Raw genomic sequence first — 16,142 nt, 5'->3', positions numbered from 1 at the left:
CCCCCCCCCCCCCCCCGCCCTCTGGTTCTATAGCTCTTCATCCATCCCTCCTCCTCGCCTCACATTTTCCACTGGAAACACTGGACGCTGCCAGCTCCCCCCCCCCAGTGTGCAACCTCTTCCTCGCTCGCTCCCTCCCTCCTTGTCTCTCACTGCTCCTGCTTTTCCCTCCATCATTCCCTCCCTCCTTTCCTCGTCCTTATCTCCTTCCCTTCCTCTCATTCCTTCACGCAGAGTTTCATTTCACTCCGAGTCATCATATCACAACGGCGTGCCCAGGCTCCTCCTCCTCCTCCTCCTCTTCCAAAATATGAGGCTTATCTGTCGAGCGGGTTCCTCTAACAATGGCCTCCTTTCTCCGTGGTCTCCTCTCGCCGCAACAATGAGCTGCTTTCTTTTCCCCGAACGCCAACAGACCCGACGCCTCCTCATAATATCTCTGTTTCTCTGTCATTCTTCCTGCTTGACCTCGCTCTTTCTTTCTTTCTCTCTCTCCACTCCTGCCTCTCCATCAGTATCCAGCCTATATGACTGTCTTCCTCTCTTCTGTGATTGGACGTCTCTTGAGATCATAAAGGTGTGTGTGTGTGTGTGTGTGTGTGTGTGTGTGTGGAGGTTCATCTTGCCTTTGATAACGGAGGACAAACGGAGACGACTGTCAGGCAGATCTACAGCGTTTCTCCACCTGAAGGTAGTGACGTTTGGTTTGTATGGTTGGGATCTTAAACCACACGGAGCAGGAATCAGAATAATCTTTTAGTGTGTTTGGGTCCACTTCATTTTAGGCATGAAACAATATGAAAATTTCATATCACCATTATAGTGACCGGAATTATCACGGCGCTGTAAAAATGAAAACTACAAATAAAATTTTGTTTGTGTAAACATGAAAAAAACAGCCAATACCTTTTTGTAAACATATGAAAACCATTTAAATGTGCAATATCATTAAACATTTTATATTATGTGATATTATAAAGGCAATGCAGTGAGCCCATGCACAATTACATGAAAACAAATGAGTCTTTAGAGTCTTTAGAAGACAGTGATAGTAACTGCCAACAGCTGACGTAAATACAGAGCAGTCTGCGGTGTTTCTCCTGCTCTCACACTTTTACCGCTAATCTGATCGCTGCTGGATTTAAAATGAACAAGAGATGCTGGTTGGTTGACTAAACAGCGTGACGTGTTGTCGTGTGCAGCGGACCAATAGTCTGCAGACACACGACGCACACAGCAGCAGAACAACGTGCAGCGTCTTTACAAGAGCAGCAACGCCGAGAGCTTCAGTTTACAAGCGGTTAGCAAGAGAGACAAACCAAAGCTAAAGTTAACTCACCCTGCGTTCACCATGAGCTCATTTTCTCAGCGCTCTCATAAAAACTGAAAAAGGACCGGACTTCAGGGTGACTGAAAAATCTCTGCAGCCGTATCATCACTGACCCAAACTAACCCACGCTGCATCCTGCGCGTGCACGCCTGCTTCGTAAAAGATCTGTGGCTGGCAGAGAAAAGTAGCGCAGTATTTGCCTCTAAACTTTAGTGTACAAATGGAAATACAAGTAAAGTACAGATACCTCAAACCCATGCTCAAATGCACTACTTGAGTCAATGTAATTCGTAACAATAGACGTCCGGGGTACCAAACTGCAGAAGGATTTCTCAGAGATAAAGTTGAACGTGTGCTTCAGCCGTCGGCGGCGCCGAGGCCGCTCGGCAGTCTGTCCGGGCTGATGTGCCGTCTTTCTTCAGACTGCAGCGACTGAGGACTGTAACTCCAAACAAACCGAGGGAGTGACGCCAGCGATGATGATAAAGTCTCCCAGTGTTTCACGGCCGTCGCTCCTATAGCGCGCCTCGCTGCAGCTTACAGTGCTGATAGTCACGGTGGCTTTATGGCTGACTCGTGTGTCGTCAGTGAGAAAAACGATCAAACAACCCTTAACTTTGATGAGCTTATCATTCTTTCTGTTTTAATTACCAATCTTTAAAGTCGGGGGGGGTTGCTGCGCTCACACCGGGGGTGGCAGCCGTGCTCAGACCTCTTCACACATGTCAGCGATTCATTGTTTAAACCATCCAAAAGGCTCTTATCTCTCAGTGGCTGTTTTTTATTAACGCCGTCAACATTAACATTCATTGTACACGGTGCTTAAAGTAATTGTGTACCCACTCAAACGCCGGGTCACTTAAAACTGTCAGCGTTGGAATCTCTGGACATGATTTTCCTGCGGAAGTCCTTGAGCAAGGCATATAACTGGAATAAGGTCGTCGTACTGCTCAGTAAATTAACTTTGATTGTTGCTTCTGTATGTCTCTGCCCTACGCTGCCCTTGCCGCCACCTTAATAGCTTCCCAGAAAATAGTTTAGTCTCCTTCCTTTCCGCGGCCCTCTGTGCGTCTCCAAATCAATCTTCCAGAGCGCAGGGTTTTCCCCGGCTGTTTCAGGAGGGCTCAGCAGTCACCTTGCCAGCGGTGTGTGTTGTACGGGAGGGAACTGTGGGAGCACACGATAACCTTTAGGGCCAAACATCAAGCTCTCTCGCACTGAAGCCTCGTGCCAGGAGAAGATAGGAAATATTTTTCTTGACATTTTGGGGGATTTGATGTGTTTTCATGTTCTTTTAGGGAGACTGGAAGCTACAAGCTCTCTGCTGGGTTCACGTTGGACTTTAAAAGGCACCGTTGTGATTTTGTTTTAACATTTATGCCCGGTGCATGCTGGGAGATTTTCAGATCTTAACCGATGTTAAAAAGGTTTGATCCCGCAGACAGAACGACAGAATGAACCGACGTTTAATATTTTATCACATATATCAGACGGTTCAGTCCAGATTCAGGACCGCACACTCTGCGTTTCTACTAAACGGTTTCAGAGTGGCGGCTCCGGGGACTTGGGATCTCAGACAGAAACAAACATGGAGGCAGACTGTCGTCGTCAGCTGGTCGACCTTGTGTGTGCTGAGTTTTGCAGAGAAAAACAAAAGACGAGAATCAAACTGTGGATGAAGTTGATGAGGGAATCAGCAGGTTTCTACATTTAATATTTTACGCTTTAAAATCGGGGAGCCTTCGATCCAGACCTTAAGATTCTGTCTGTAATCCCTCCGACCAGGTTCAGCTTGGGATTGTCAGGAGGGCGAACTGGATCCCGGATCGGCCCAGTTCTCCTGTAGTGTGCGGCCACTTAGACTTACAGAGACATTGCTTTTTGGTCCGTTGCATTGGGGAGCTTATAGAAAAACAATGAGCCATCACATGTGGAGTCCAGTAAAGCCACCGTCTGTCTGTGCTGTTCAGGTCGGGATGGGGAGCAGCTGATGATTCAAACACCAGCTTGTTTTTGTCATTAAAAAGAGCCAAACGTCGCAACACCAGCTACAGCTGATTTATTTGTTGTAAATGTGGGATATTTTTAACCTCTTCTGACCAAAGTACCTGAAGAATTAGATTAAGCGTCACCTATTTTTTTTTCCTCTTAACCATATTTTAATTGGCCACAGATGAGGATGTGATCATCCTTGTGCTTTCAGGATGCAATTTTGTCATTTACGGAGCAATTATGACAGTTATGATGAGATTACTGCCCGGCAACTCACTTGTCCTTCATCGTCTCTTTGTGATTTAATTTGCAATGTCATGTCAAGAGGCATTTGGTTTAAAGTTTTGAGGCTGTAGAACTCTGCGTGACAAATTAAATCTAACATCGCTCGAGGAGCCGACATTTGATGACATAAGTCTTTTTGTTTCTTGTTTTCTTTTCCAGGCAAGTATCTGCCACCAACACTTTGGCTTATTTGTTTGGATAAGTGGACGTTCTTTCCTGTTGGAAGGAAAATAGAAAAGACTCCTGCATGTTTTCCTTTAATCTACACACATCCAGAGGGATTGAGTTAGAAATAATATGTTTCCTGTAGTAATCATTTTCAAGCTAGGCTTCATAATCTTGGCCAGAAATCTTGACGTCTTCCTACATCACCACCTCGGAAACGAGCTTCTGTCTACCGACGAAAAGGACTGTCAGATTTTGATAATGGCATTTTGAAATAATGACAGCAGAAAAGAGGAACGCAGCGATTCAGAGGCGAGGTGTCAGAAGGAGAGAGAGGGAAATGAACAGGGAACAAAAGAGGGGACTGAATGTGATGAATGAATGAGGCATGGCAAAAAGAAAAAGCAGGAGGCCATTAATAAAATCATTGGAATAGCTTATTTCCACCGTGTTCCTTCGCTGTTTCCTCGGCGCCTGTGAAAACAGCGAGATGCAGGTATTTGTGAGGAAAGGGTGAGAGGTCTGAGGAAGTGTCCGTGAGGGGATATTTGTTAAAAGCCCAGCTCCTGCCGATAATATATCTGTGTGTGTGCATTAGATTTGATCCGGGTGGCCACACTGTATTTCTGACGGAAGATGCACAAACAGCTTTCTATGCCTAGCCTTGTGTGTCTGTGTGTGTTTATGTGTGTGTGTTTTCCCCCGGCGCTGCCTGTGTGCTGGTTAGAGCATTAATGATGTGTCTAGGGAGCACTGCCTCTACATAATTTATCAACCAGGATTTATTAGCTGCAGAATTAACTTGTAGGGGCTGGGGAGCACGGGATGCATTTGTTCTTCTTTTGGGATTTATGTGTGTGTGTGTTTGTGTGGATGCATTGTCACTCCCCTGTGATCCATTTCTCTCCATCAGCCTCCTGCCATGGGGACGTCCCCGGTTGTATAATTGGCCAAGTTATTTTAATTTTAGTCGGGTTTAAATTCCAATTCAGAGCAATGCTTTTCAGCGAGTCTGTAGGTGTGTTTGTAGGGAGTAGGGCTTCGCACTAAATCAGCCCAACCCTTTATTTCTCCATCACTGCCTGTCATTAAACATTTTAAAATAAAGCATAACTTATAAATAACATATCAGTTACATTTGGAGTAATAACAACGTGTTGATGAGAAGTACAAGCTGTGAGGTTTAGTCCTGCAAAAGTTAAAGATGGCATCAGGATTTAAAAAAGCAATCGCTACGTAGTAGGGATGCTCCGTATAGCTGGATCGTGTTTTGGGGACAAGGGGGCCGACTTATCAGTTCAAATACCCGCGTACTGCGCAATGCGTCAGCAGTGCACTAGGAGATCCGAATAGTTTGCTAACATAGCATGGAGGGAGCTAAAAACAAGGGGTCAGCTGGTTGGAGGTATTTCACTGGCCAACAAGTCGTACCGCTACGATCAGTATCTCCAAAGCCAATGCCAGAAGCATCATGCCAAAGATCACAATTCCCAGTCTCTTCCTCACAGTGAGGAATACAGCCCATTCATTTTACCCTGGTACCCAAAGCCCAGGTACTGGCATCGGTATTGGGGCTGAAAAAGTCAGATCGGTGCATCCGTAGTACTGTGCATACCACAGCCTAAAACAAGACCAGCTGCCCTCAAATCCATTAAACCGTTGTGTACTGGACAAAAAGCATTGTACTTTGTGAACATTTTAAAGTGTAGTTTTTTTATCCACTCTTTTCCAGGAAACTGCCAAGTACATTACCTATTTCATAAGCAACCTTTTTCAGAGTTACCAAATGTTCTACTTCTGAAAGCTTTTAATGGTCAGGGCCTTCATTTTCTGTTTTCTACTTTGCTTGTAGATCAGACATGTTTCCAACATCTTTCATCCAATAAAACCAAATAACCCCCGTTTATCTGCGATTATCTGTAACTCACGGGTGATTGTGGACAAGTCTCCTAGTATGTATATTCAAACATCCGTCAATTCACTTTCTCTTTTGTTTGTCTTTCAGATCACAGAGATGGGGAAGGATTCCCTCCCTGCCTGGCTGCACTGGGACGCCAACAGCAGAATCCTGCAGGGTCTACCACTGGAGGAGGACAAAGGGGTCCATTACATTTCTGTATCCATCTCCAGCCACACAAAAGCTTCTTCTTCTTCGGAGGTGTTTTCCATCGAGGTACACCCTGAAGATCATTTGGACGCAGATTCGGCCCAGCTGGCATCAAACCAAGTCTCCATTGAAGACGACGTCCAGCCGTTCATGTGCGGCAACGAGGAACCAGTCACGGTGCTGACGGTGATCCTCGACGCAGACTTGACCAAGATGAGTTCAGAACAGAGGGTGGAGCTCCTGGATAACATGAGGAGCTTCTCTGGGGTGGGGCTCCAGCACATGAAGATACTCCCTGTAGTCAACAACAGACTGTTCGACATGTCTGCATTCATGGCTGGGCCGGGGAATGCAAAAAAGGTGAGGGACTGATCGCACGACTGTCTGCTTTTATGGATTAGTAAATATTTGCTAATAGGTGAATAATTCAGTATATCATATATATGTATGGGTAATTAAATGAACAATTTCTTAATGTCTCCCCAGGTGGTGGAGAATGGCGTTCTTTTGTCCTGGAAGCTGGGCTGCTCGCTGGAGCAGAGCACAGTCCCAAATATCAACAGTGTCCAGGGTCCTGCAAAGGAAGGCACAATGTCAGCCAAACTGGGCTACCCTGTGGTGGGATGGCACATTGCCAACAAGAAACCCCACGTCTCTAAGAGGGTGAGGCGCCAGTTAAACAACACTCCAACACCTGTTCTGGCAGTACTTCCTCCAACAACTATAGTGGAGCCTCCAGTGAGGATTATCCCAACCCTCTCCTCTCCCTCTATTGCTGCACCAACCGAAAGCTCTGCTCCGCCAGTAAGAGGCCCTGTTCCTTTACCAGGCAAGCCTACGATCAGAATCCGTGACCCTATTGCCCACACCCCGACGCTGGGACCTCCTCAACCAACAAGGGTAATGGAGACCACCAGCACCATTCCTATCCAGCCAACCATGACCAGGCCTACTTACGTGGAGGCCACTGCAACACCACCCACACCTACTAGAAGACCTACCAAGAAACCTAAGAGACCCAAAACCACACCGGTGACCAGAGAGTCAAAGACCTCCACAGCCAAACCGTCCAGGCGCACCACACCATCGCCTGCCGTCATCCCCGATCCATTCAACGAGAAGCCTGTCTTGCGTAACCCCATCGACCAGGTAAACGCGTTGGTGGGCACCTATTTCGAGGTTAAGATCCCATCTGACACATTCTTTGACAAAGAGGATGGCACAACAGACAAGCTGCGCCTAACTCTGAGACAGAACCACAATGAAGTGGTTGGAGAGGGCTCCTGGATCCAGTTCAACACCACCAGCCAACTTCTCTATGGCCTGCCAGATGTCCAGCATGTGGGGAAACATGAGTACTTCATGCAGGCAACTGATAAAGGTGGCCTGAATGCAATCGATGCTTTTGAGGTCCGTGTAAACCGCTGGCCCTTAAATGACAAGACCCCTGTGATCTTCACGGCCCGATTCGACGGGGAGCCGCGGTCAATAACAAATGACATCCACAAGAAGATCCTTCTGGTCAAGAAACTGGCTTATGCACTGGGGGACCGCAACAGCAGTACAGTCAGTCTTAGAAATATCAGCAAAGGATCCATTGTGGTGGAGTGGACCAACACCAGCCTCCCGCATCACCCATGTCCAAAGGAGCAGCTCACAGCTATGAGCAGGACGCTCGCCAATGCTGACGGAAAACCCTCACCGACCTTCAGGTACTCTATGGAGCCTGAATTCAGACCTCTGGACGTCATGGTCAAAGGAAGGGCAAGCTGCAGAACATATTCCTTCATCCCACCAGGAGAGATTGACATACCAGAACCCCCGGCAGTAACTCCAGCTCTGGGAACAGGCCGGCAGAGCACAGACGATGTCTATCTCCACACAGTCATTCCCGCCGTGGTGGTGGCAGCGATCTTGTTGATAGCAGGTATCATAGCGATGATCTGCTACAGGAAGAAAAGAAAGGGCAAGTTGACCATCGAGGATCAGGCCACCTTCATCAAAAAAGGTGTGCCAATTATCTTTGCCGATGAGCTTGATGACTCTAAGCCGCCTCCATCTTCCAGCATGCCCTTGATTCTACAGGAGGAGAAGCCCCCGCTTCCACCCCCTGAGTACCCCAACATGGCCACGCCAGAGACCACTCCCCTGAACCAGGAGTTGCTGGGGGAGTACACAGCTCTGCGTGACGAGGACCCCAACGCGCCTCCCTACCAGCCACCGCCTCCCTTCACCACTCCCATGGAGGGCAAGGGCTCCCGTCCCAAGAACATGACTCCCTACAGATCTCCACCTCCCTACGTGCCACCCTAAGACTCGTTTAACCCTCCCCGCATAGGGTGGAGGGAGAGGGTGCCTGAGGAACTGTGACGGTTTCCATTCTGGTGTTTGTCTGTCTGGACATTTACAGGGAGAGATGACAAGAGGTGCTAAAGTACAAAACTACAGGGGACTTTGGTTTGGGAGGGGGAGTAATGGGTCGGGTGGGGTTTTTCAGTAGACCGATGGGATGATTGGTTGAACCAGCTGGGTGGGACTACTGTTTTAGTGGTAGCCCAGCTACTACAGTGGCCTAAGATAAACAAATTGTCGTCACATTGGCTTTCGGATCGACCAGTTGGTCAGAAGCGACGATTGGGAGACATGTTTTCCCTTCCCAGCATTTCATTTTTTTCTCCTCGGTTGATATAATTTACCAGCTTTTATTTAGTTTTTTCATCATTATCCCAAGGTTATTCTTTTGTTTTTCCTGGACTGAACCGTTTGCCTAACAGATCTTCTTTTGTCTTGCTTTTAAATAATATGAGGAGACAGTGAACTGCCATCAGACCACTGCAGGCAACAACTCGTGTTTTTATTAAGGAGCGTGAGATTCTCTGAATATGAGAAAAGCTCTCACGAGGATCTTAAGTCACCCCTGCAGACGACACAAGAGAATGGGAGGCCGAGGTGTGTGTGTGTGTGTGTGAATGAGTGGGTGTGTTTATTCAGATTCAATACGGTTTGCCTTTTAACACTAGTTGTCTGTTCCTATCCTTATTCACAATGTCTAGTAAAGATGAGAATAACAAGGTAGCCTAAAAAAAGATGTAGAGATGAATAATAATTTGTTTGTTTCATTGGTTTTAAAATTCACTGTATATCTGGAAGATGTTCTGATAGATTGTGTTATTTTTTTCTTTTTTGTTGGTGGTTGGAAGAAAGCGGAGAAAGAAAAGGACTGCCTTGCTAAAATAACCTGCAGGAGCTCTTTACTCCTGTTTTGATTTAACAAAATGCCAATTACAGTCCATTAGGTGAAACCCCACCTTTCTCTCAGCTGCCATCAGCAGATCAATAAAGCAACAAGAAAACTGGGTGGGGTGAGAAAACTACTGTTTTTATTATGAAAGAGATTATCTAACTAACTTGTAAATGCAGAGTTTAGTGTGGATTTGGATGCAAAATGTATAGTTTTATGCAGATTTCCGTTCGTGCGATTTTACCTCAATTTGGCAACGGTGTTACTGGAGGTTAACAAAAGTACAGCAGAAGTGAAATGCCATTCTCCGTACACGTACGTGCACAGGAAAAGGACCCCTTGCGTTTATTTTGGACCGGGGATAATTATTTTTTTATGTAACGAGGCAGGAACTTTGTGTGCCATGGAGACTCTCCCAGATGTTCAGATGTTTAGAGGTTGCAGGTTGTGGCTGAGATCGAGGCAGAGAGAACCTTGAATTTCCAATAATTAGCTGACTGAAAAACGGTTAATGAAATTCTCCTTCTAATTTTTTTACAAAGTTTTTGATACAGCCTCAAATTGTTTGATTATTAAAATAAAACATGATTAATGATTAGTCTTCTGTGATTTGTAAAAATCTTAGCCTAGAAGTTCAGTTGATGATTCAGTTATGTACACTTTCTTTTCTGTCATGGGTCACATAATCAAGTGTTTTTATTGTGTGTGTTTGCAAATCAAAATGTATCTCCCACTATACAAAGATGGAATGACCGATATTTTATGTAATCACAAATTTTATTTTTGTGTCCATATGTTTGCTAATGAGTTTCAACTGAAAGTGACCCTTTGCAATAATAATGTAAGGCGAAGTCCACTCGGCGACTGGTCCATGCAGGCTCAAGCGAGTGACTCGTATTGTCATAATCTTGTTGGTTTTTTGCAGGATGCCAAGGCTTTTTTGCTTTTCAAGTGTGCATTGTCATAATAAAACCAACTGGTACGATAACAAAAAAAAAATCACCCTCCTTCATTCATGATTAACGTATCCTTGCTGCTTCTGTTGGGGGTTTCCCGCCTTTGGGAAATGTTATCCTGTCAGACTCCCCGAGCAAAAAACCTGACTGATGTTTATGGATGAGGTTTTTGATCACTGTCACTTTTCTACCGCTCCCACTTACCCTTGAATTGATAAATCAATCTGTCTGAAGTCCACGAGAGGTTTTCCCTCCCTAGACGCCTTGCTGCCTGGCAACCATCCGTGGTCTCCGGGCTCGTCGGAACGGTTACTGATGTCCTTTTTGTACAAAATTATTCTGCTATTGAATGACCAGTTGGACAATTCACTTTGAAAGCCCTGCCCATTAAAAAGGCTACTCTGTGAAAACACATTCTCAGCTCCATCTGTCTCTGCACACATTGCATACAGACAATCTGGAATTGATTACTTAGAACATTGATCAGATGTAAACAGCTCTTTTGCACCTCTGGGATAATTCACGAGTTTAATTTGGAGGCAGGGCGTGTAACGATGAACGTGTTCCCAAGACGTCGCTGGTTGCTAAAATGGGTCGCAGTGATGACAAAGATTAACGGAGGATGGATTATGGTTTGATTGAGACAACTCGTAGCTGAATGTGTGCTACGACCTACGATCTGCAGTGATATGCTGATTTCAGAGGTGAAGGGGGAGGAATCAACACACCCTGTTCTTTATGAAACCTGATTAAAACACTAGCAGAGTAAAAAAAAAAAATGTAGAAGGCTGTTCAGATTTTATATTGATGATATTTTGCCCCTACCCTGTAGACCAGTGCTCTGCCACTTAGCACAGACTGAATTCTCATCTCAAATGTGCTGAAAATCTGATTGGGGATTCTGGAAGATTATAGAAGTGCTGAGTTTGCATTTTCGAGGGCCTAATCAGTCGCCTTCAAACGACCAGACAAGCTCAATCTATCACAGCGAAGTTGCTGAAATGATTTGTAGTGCCATTTTCTCTGTGTCCCGCAGGAACGAGTCATCTTTCTTTTTCTCCAGAAGTTGAGCTAAAGTGGAGACTGACACGTAGTGAAGCCCAGCTCCCGAGTCCTCTTGTGTTCTGTTGCAGTTTGCGAAGGCTGAGTTAGAAGTGCAAGGTTTATGCAGGACACTTGTGATGAAGAGGCCAGGCTTGGTGCTTCATGAAGCCTTTCAGAACAGCAGAAGGATACTTGATAAATACAAGAAAAAGAGTACTTAAGTCCAGAGTAGCATTTGTCAGATTGCATACCTGCACTCTTAACCCTGACCCCATGCTCCCCAGATACCCAGTTCTCAGTGTTCCTCAGATGCTAGATGAATTTCGTCCTGAATTCTGGTTGAGAAGTGACGTGTGAGGAAGTTTCTGAACTGACATTAAAGATGGGCTGTGAATTGGAGGGCACAATACTCAGATTTGCTTCAAAAGATAATCTTCAAGTGGTAATTTAAGAAGGGATAAAACATTCCAAGCCTGGATGAGTTGATCCCGTTTTAGGGAAGAAGAAAACCAAAGATAAAGGAGGTGAAGTGACGTTCACTCACTGGTTCTGTCGCCCTTCTTGAAACTTTTGATTACCTTTGTGTTCCGGTTGTTAGAGTATTATTACTTACTCTTACTTAATAATGCATTTAAATAAGGTTTTAGTCAGTCTCATGGAAAAGGTCTGATCTTTTTCCAGGACTGCAATCCGGCCAAATCCTCCTTTGCAGACTTCAGTTTCAAACATTTGTTGTAGGCACACAGTTCAACTTCTTATTTCTGAATTTAAGAGACAGTTAAATAGTCCGCCCTCCTTTTATACTGTTTTTTTAGATGTTTTCTCTACTATGTAAAGCATGTGATCACGTCACACTGTCAGTTTGACAAGAAGGCTTTAATAACGGGGAAGATTCCCCACAGTGAGAACCAGGCAGAAATGTATTTGACACAATGGAACAAAGAAAAAGAAAAGACATTTTCCTTGAGTCAGCCCTCTGATAGATGATTAGTTCTCTCTGGAGTTGTGACAGACTTCATGAGATGTACTGTAATTTCAGCTGACTGAATCAGTAATTGAGCAAACTTATTAAAAAAAAAAAGGTTGTACCTTTTGTTCAGAGCCTTACTTGAGGAAACTGTGCAGCCCCAGTCCCGCAGGCTGCCCTGTTATAGCTGTTTTTGCAGGAGAAGGTTGATTAAAAAGCCTCAGTGTCTCCACGATGAAACACTCCTTCATTACAGTGAACACAGCCGGTGTGGTTTATTCCAGTCAGCAGAGCAAACATGAAATTGTGCAGTGATGTCTCCCCTACAGCTACTCCCCAGAGGTGGAATACGCTGTTAAGCAGAATTGTTTCAGAATAAAACACATTGTTCTTGTTTATTTAATAAACATGTAACATGTCAGAGTGTTGCTCTTGTGCCGTGTGTGTTTTAGCATTTTTGTTCTTTGGAATTGACTTTTGGTACAATTAAAAAGACAAAACAAAGCGCTTTAGACGTCTCAATTACAAAATATATATCTGTTACAATTTAGTATCGTGTGTCTCATTTAAGTAAGAACTGTCTGTATGCAGGCTGGAGGGAGTTGGCTGCAGATTTCAACGTTCACATTGGTTTGACGTTGAAGAGAAAATGTACGAGTTGCACTTCAATAAAGAAAGTTAGTTTTTGGTCATCATCAGGCAGCGACAGAGGGATGCTCTGAGTCAGCCTGGGCTTCAGAAGCATCCTTACTCAACACCAGACATGTCTTCACTTCAAACTGCCTTGGTCGATGGAAAACACTCAAATAAATTGCAGGATAACAGCGCTGCCGAGCTCAAAGTGCATAGTTAGTTTTTATTGACAGTGTGGTAAAAATCACTTCTCTTGTTGTCCTTTCTCTGTTTTAAAGGGAAGAGATTATTATCCCTTTGGATAATAATAGAAATGTGCCGTCTTCATAATTTTGCACAAAATGATTATTTGACTTTAAGATTTGTGACGTTTATTTTACATTTGAAGAGAGTAAGAAATCTGATCAGTTCACTCTGGTACATTTTATTTTACACACCGGTTACCTCATGCTCGCGTTTACTGACATCATTTCCACTTGACGCCGTTTGCTTCTCCCCTGTGGCACGAAACACCTTCCCGCTGCTTCAGTGAACTGGGCTGATAGTGAGGGGCAGCTTTGGAGTCACTTCGTCATGCGGGGTCTGACGTGCTCGTCAGTCAGCTGAAGGAAATGCTGTGACTATTTAGTGAACGTCTGTGTCATCATCTAGCACCTCGGAGATCATTTCAGCTGTGTCTCGCAGCCGTGCCAACGCTTCACATATGAATCTATCAATGCATAATCAGGGTTATTAAGGGTTATTATATATCATCAGTGTATTAAACTACCACATGTAGCCTCTCTTTCTAAAGTATGGGCTAAGCTACTATGTCAATATATCCACAACATCTACTGAATGTTAATGTTGGCTTTAAACTAGGCTATAATCAGTGTGTAAAGAGGACACAGCTATCAGTGCGGTGATTACAGAATAGAATATAATATATATAGATATATATTGAATGTGTATCAGATGTAAAATACTGCAGGCTAATAGTGATGCTGAGGACGGCTGTTTAATACACCTGACAGAATCAGCTGATGATGGTTCCTACTAATCTCCACAGGAAATGTCTTGACCCACTGATGGAAACTTGGTGTAATGACACAAGACCTATTTAAAAATCTATGGGGCCAATATCAAAAAGACGAGCTTGGTCATTTTCTTTACCCATCTGTGTTTCTAAAGCTCAATACATAAATAAATACATTTGCCTTTACCTACTTTCATTGCATGTTGTCCTTGACACTTCAAACCAAAACAAGGACATTCACGGTCTGGCTGTGGAAGCAGATGTTTGTGAAATGCCTGACTAAACCCTAACAGAACACCGGCTTGTTTTTCTTCGTACCGTCGTCCCTGTGAATGATTAAACACTCAGCCAAAAACAAAATCCTCCATTTTCTTGCCGTGATTGAATCCAACATCTTCCATGTCTGCATAGCTGCGACAGTTTATGTGATGTAAATATTGTGCTCTGCCTGTGTCTGTGCAGCGACTGCACATTTGCACCTCTCTGCTGTCCACATCCATGTCCACTGTGCAGAGCAGCTTCACTGACCATATTAGAAGATTCTGGCTCAACTGACCCTTTGCTAAGCCCCACCCCGAATACGCAACTGGCCAATCACAGCGCAGTATAGGACTCGCTCTAACTAAGTTCCGACACATTCATGGCTGCGCTCCATTGACTCTAATGCAGAAAGAGTTGTTTTCTAGCTTTTTCTGGCTGTATTTTTCTAAGATCTGGTCAAACGCTGTTCCTGCGGCATCTTGTAATAGTTACAGCAGCTACCCAGAGAGGCTGAAAGGAGAAGTACGATTTATTCTCTTTCCAAAATCTGAAAGAAATCCAGAAAAATTTCGGCTGTGGATTGTTCCTAATGTAATGTTATCTAGCTAACGCTAGCTAACTTCCTACTGAATGTAACGTAATAAAGTCCTGCTGTTCTGCTTTTTAGTGACTGTAATAATGATCCTTAATATCGTTGTCTTTTGTCTCAGTCGTTGGGGGATGCGGTGGTTCACTTACTGTGTGATCGTCAGGCTTTAGCTTCTATCTTTCACTTTTTTCATGTCAGTCTGAGTCAGTCAGTCTGAGTCAGTCAGCCTGAGTCAGTCTGAGTCGGACTGAGTCAGTTTGAGTCAGTCTGAGTCATTCAGTTTGAGTCACTCAGTCAGTCTAAGTCAGTCAGTTTGAGTAAGTTTGAGTCAGTCTGAGTCAGTCTGAGTCAGTCAGTTTGAGTAAGTTTGAGTCTGTCTGAGTCAGTTTGAGTCAGTCTGAGTCAGTCAGTCTGAGTCAGTCAATTTGAGTCAGTCTGAGTCAGTCAGTCTGAGTCAGTCAGAGTCAGTCTGAGTCAATTTGAGTCAGTCTGAGTCAGTCAGTCTGAGTCAGTCTGAGTCAGTCAGTCTGAGTCAATCTGAGTCAGTCAGTCTGAGTCAGTTTGAGTTAGTCTGATTCAGTCTGAGTCAGTCAGTCTGAGTCAGTTTGAGTCAGTCAGTCAGTCTAAGTCAGTCTGAGTCAGTCAGTCTGAGTCAGTCAGTCTGAGTCAATTTGAGTCAGTCTGTGTGAGTCAGTCTGAGTCAGTCAGTCTAAGTCAGTCTGAGTCAGTCAGTCTAAGTCAGTCAGTTTGAGTCAGTCAATCTGAGTCAGTCTGAGTCAGTTTGAGTTAGTCTGAGTCAGTCAGTCTGAGTCAATTTGAGTCAGTCTGTGTCAGTTTGAGTCAGTCAGTTTGAGTCAGTCAATCTGAGTCAGTCTGAGTCAGTTTGAGTTAGTCTGATTCAGTCTGAGTCAGTCAGTCTGAGTTAGAGTCAGTCTAAGTCAGTCTGAGTCAGTCAGTTTGAGTCAGTCAGTTTGAGTCAGTCTGTGAGTCAGTCTGAGTCAGTCAGTCTGAGTCAATTTGAGTCAGTCTGAGTCAGTCAGTTTGAGTCAGTCTGTGAGTCAGTCTGAGTAAGTTTGAGTCAGTCAGTCAGAGTCAATTTGAGTCAGTCTGTGTGAGTCAGTTTGAGTCAGTCAATCTGAGTCAGTCTGAGTCAGTTTGAGTTAGTCTGATTCAGTCTGAGGCAGTCAGTCAGAGTCAATTTGAGTCAGTCTGTGTGAGTCAGTTTGAGTCAGTCAATCTGAGTCAGTCTGAGTCAGTTTGAGTTAGTCTGATTCAGTCTGAGGCAGTCAGTCTGAGTCAGTCAGTTTGAGTCAGTCTAAGTCAGTCAGAGTCAGTCAGTCAGAGTCAATTTGAGTCAGTCTGAGTCAGTCAGTTTGAGTCAGTCTGTGAGTCAGTCTGAGTAAGTTTGAGTCAGTCAGTCAGAGTCAGTTTGAGTCAGTCTGTGTGAGTCAGTTTGAGTCAGTCAATCTGAGTCAGTCTGAGTCAGTTTGAGTTAGTCTGAGGCAGTCAGTCAGAGTCAATTTGAGTCAGTCTGTGTGAGTCAGTTTGAGTCAGTCA

The 16,142-nt window shown here is 44.5% G+C and overlaps 1 protein-coding gene across 11 annotated transcripts in view; it reads left to right on the top strand.

Annotated features, from left to right (window-relative positions):
- The window catches only part of dag1 (dystroglycan 1), a 128,605-nt gene extending 118,890 nt beyond the window's left edge, over positions 1-9,715 (top strand). For all 11 annotated transcript variants that reach the window (XM_046076217.1, XM_046076222.1, XM_046076220.1 and 8 more), the window contains 2 exons: positions 5,778-6,239; positions 6,366-9,715. In XM_046076217.1, coding sequence (XP_045932173.1) covers positions 5,778-6,239; positions 6,366-8,192 — 2,289 coding nt within the window. In that variant the 3' untranslated portion in view covers positions 8,193-9,715. The remainder of the gene's footprint in view (positions 1-5,777; positions 6,240-6,365) is intronic.
- Positions 9,716-16,142: the final 6,427 nt, after the last annotated feature.

This window comes from Micropterus dolomieu, linkage group LG18 (assembly GCF_021292245.1).
Source record: "Micropterus dolomieu isolate WLL.071019.BEF.003 ecotype Adirondacks linkage group LG18, ASM2129224v1, whole genome shotgun sequence".
Taxonomy (NCBI): Eukaryota; Metazoa; Chordata; class Actinopteri; order Centrarchiformes; family Centrarchidae; genus Micropterus; species Micropterus dolomieu.
This window is presented reverse-complemented; position numbering and strand designations above follow the sequence as displayed.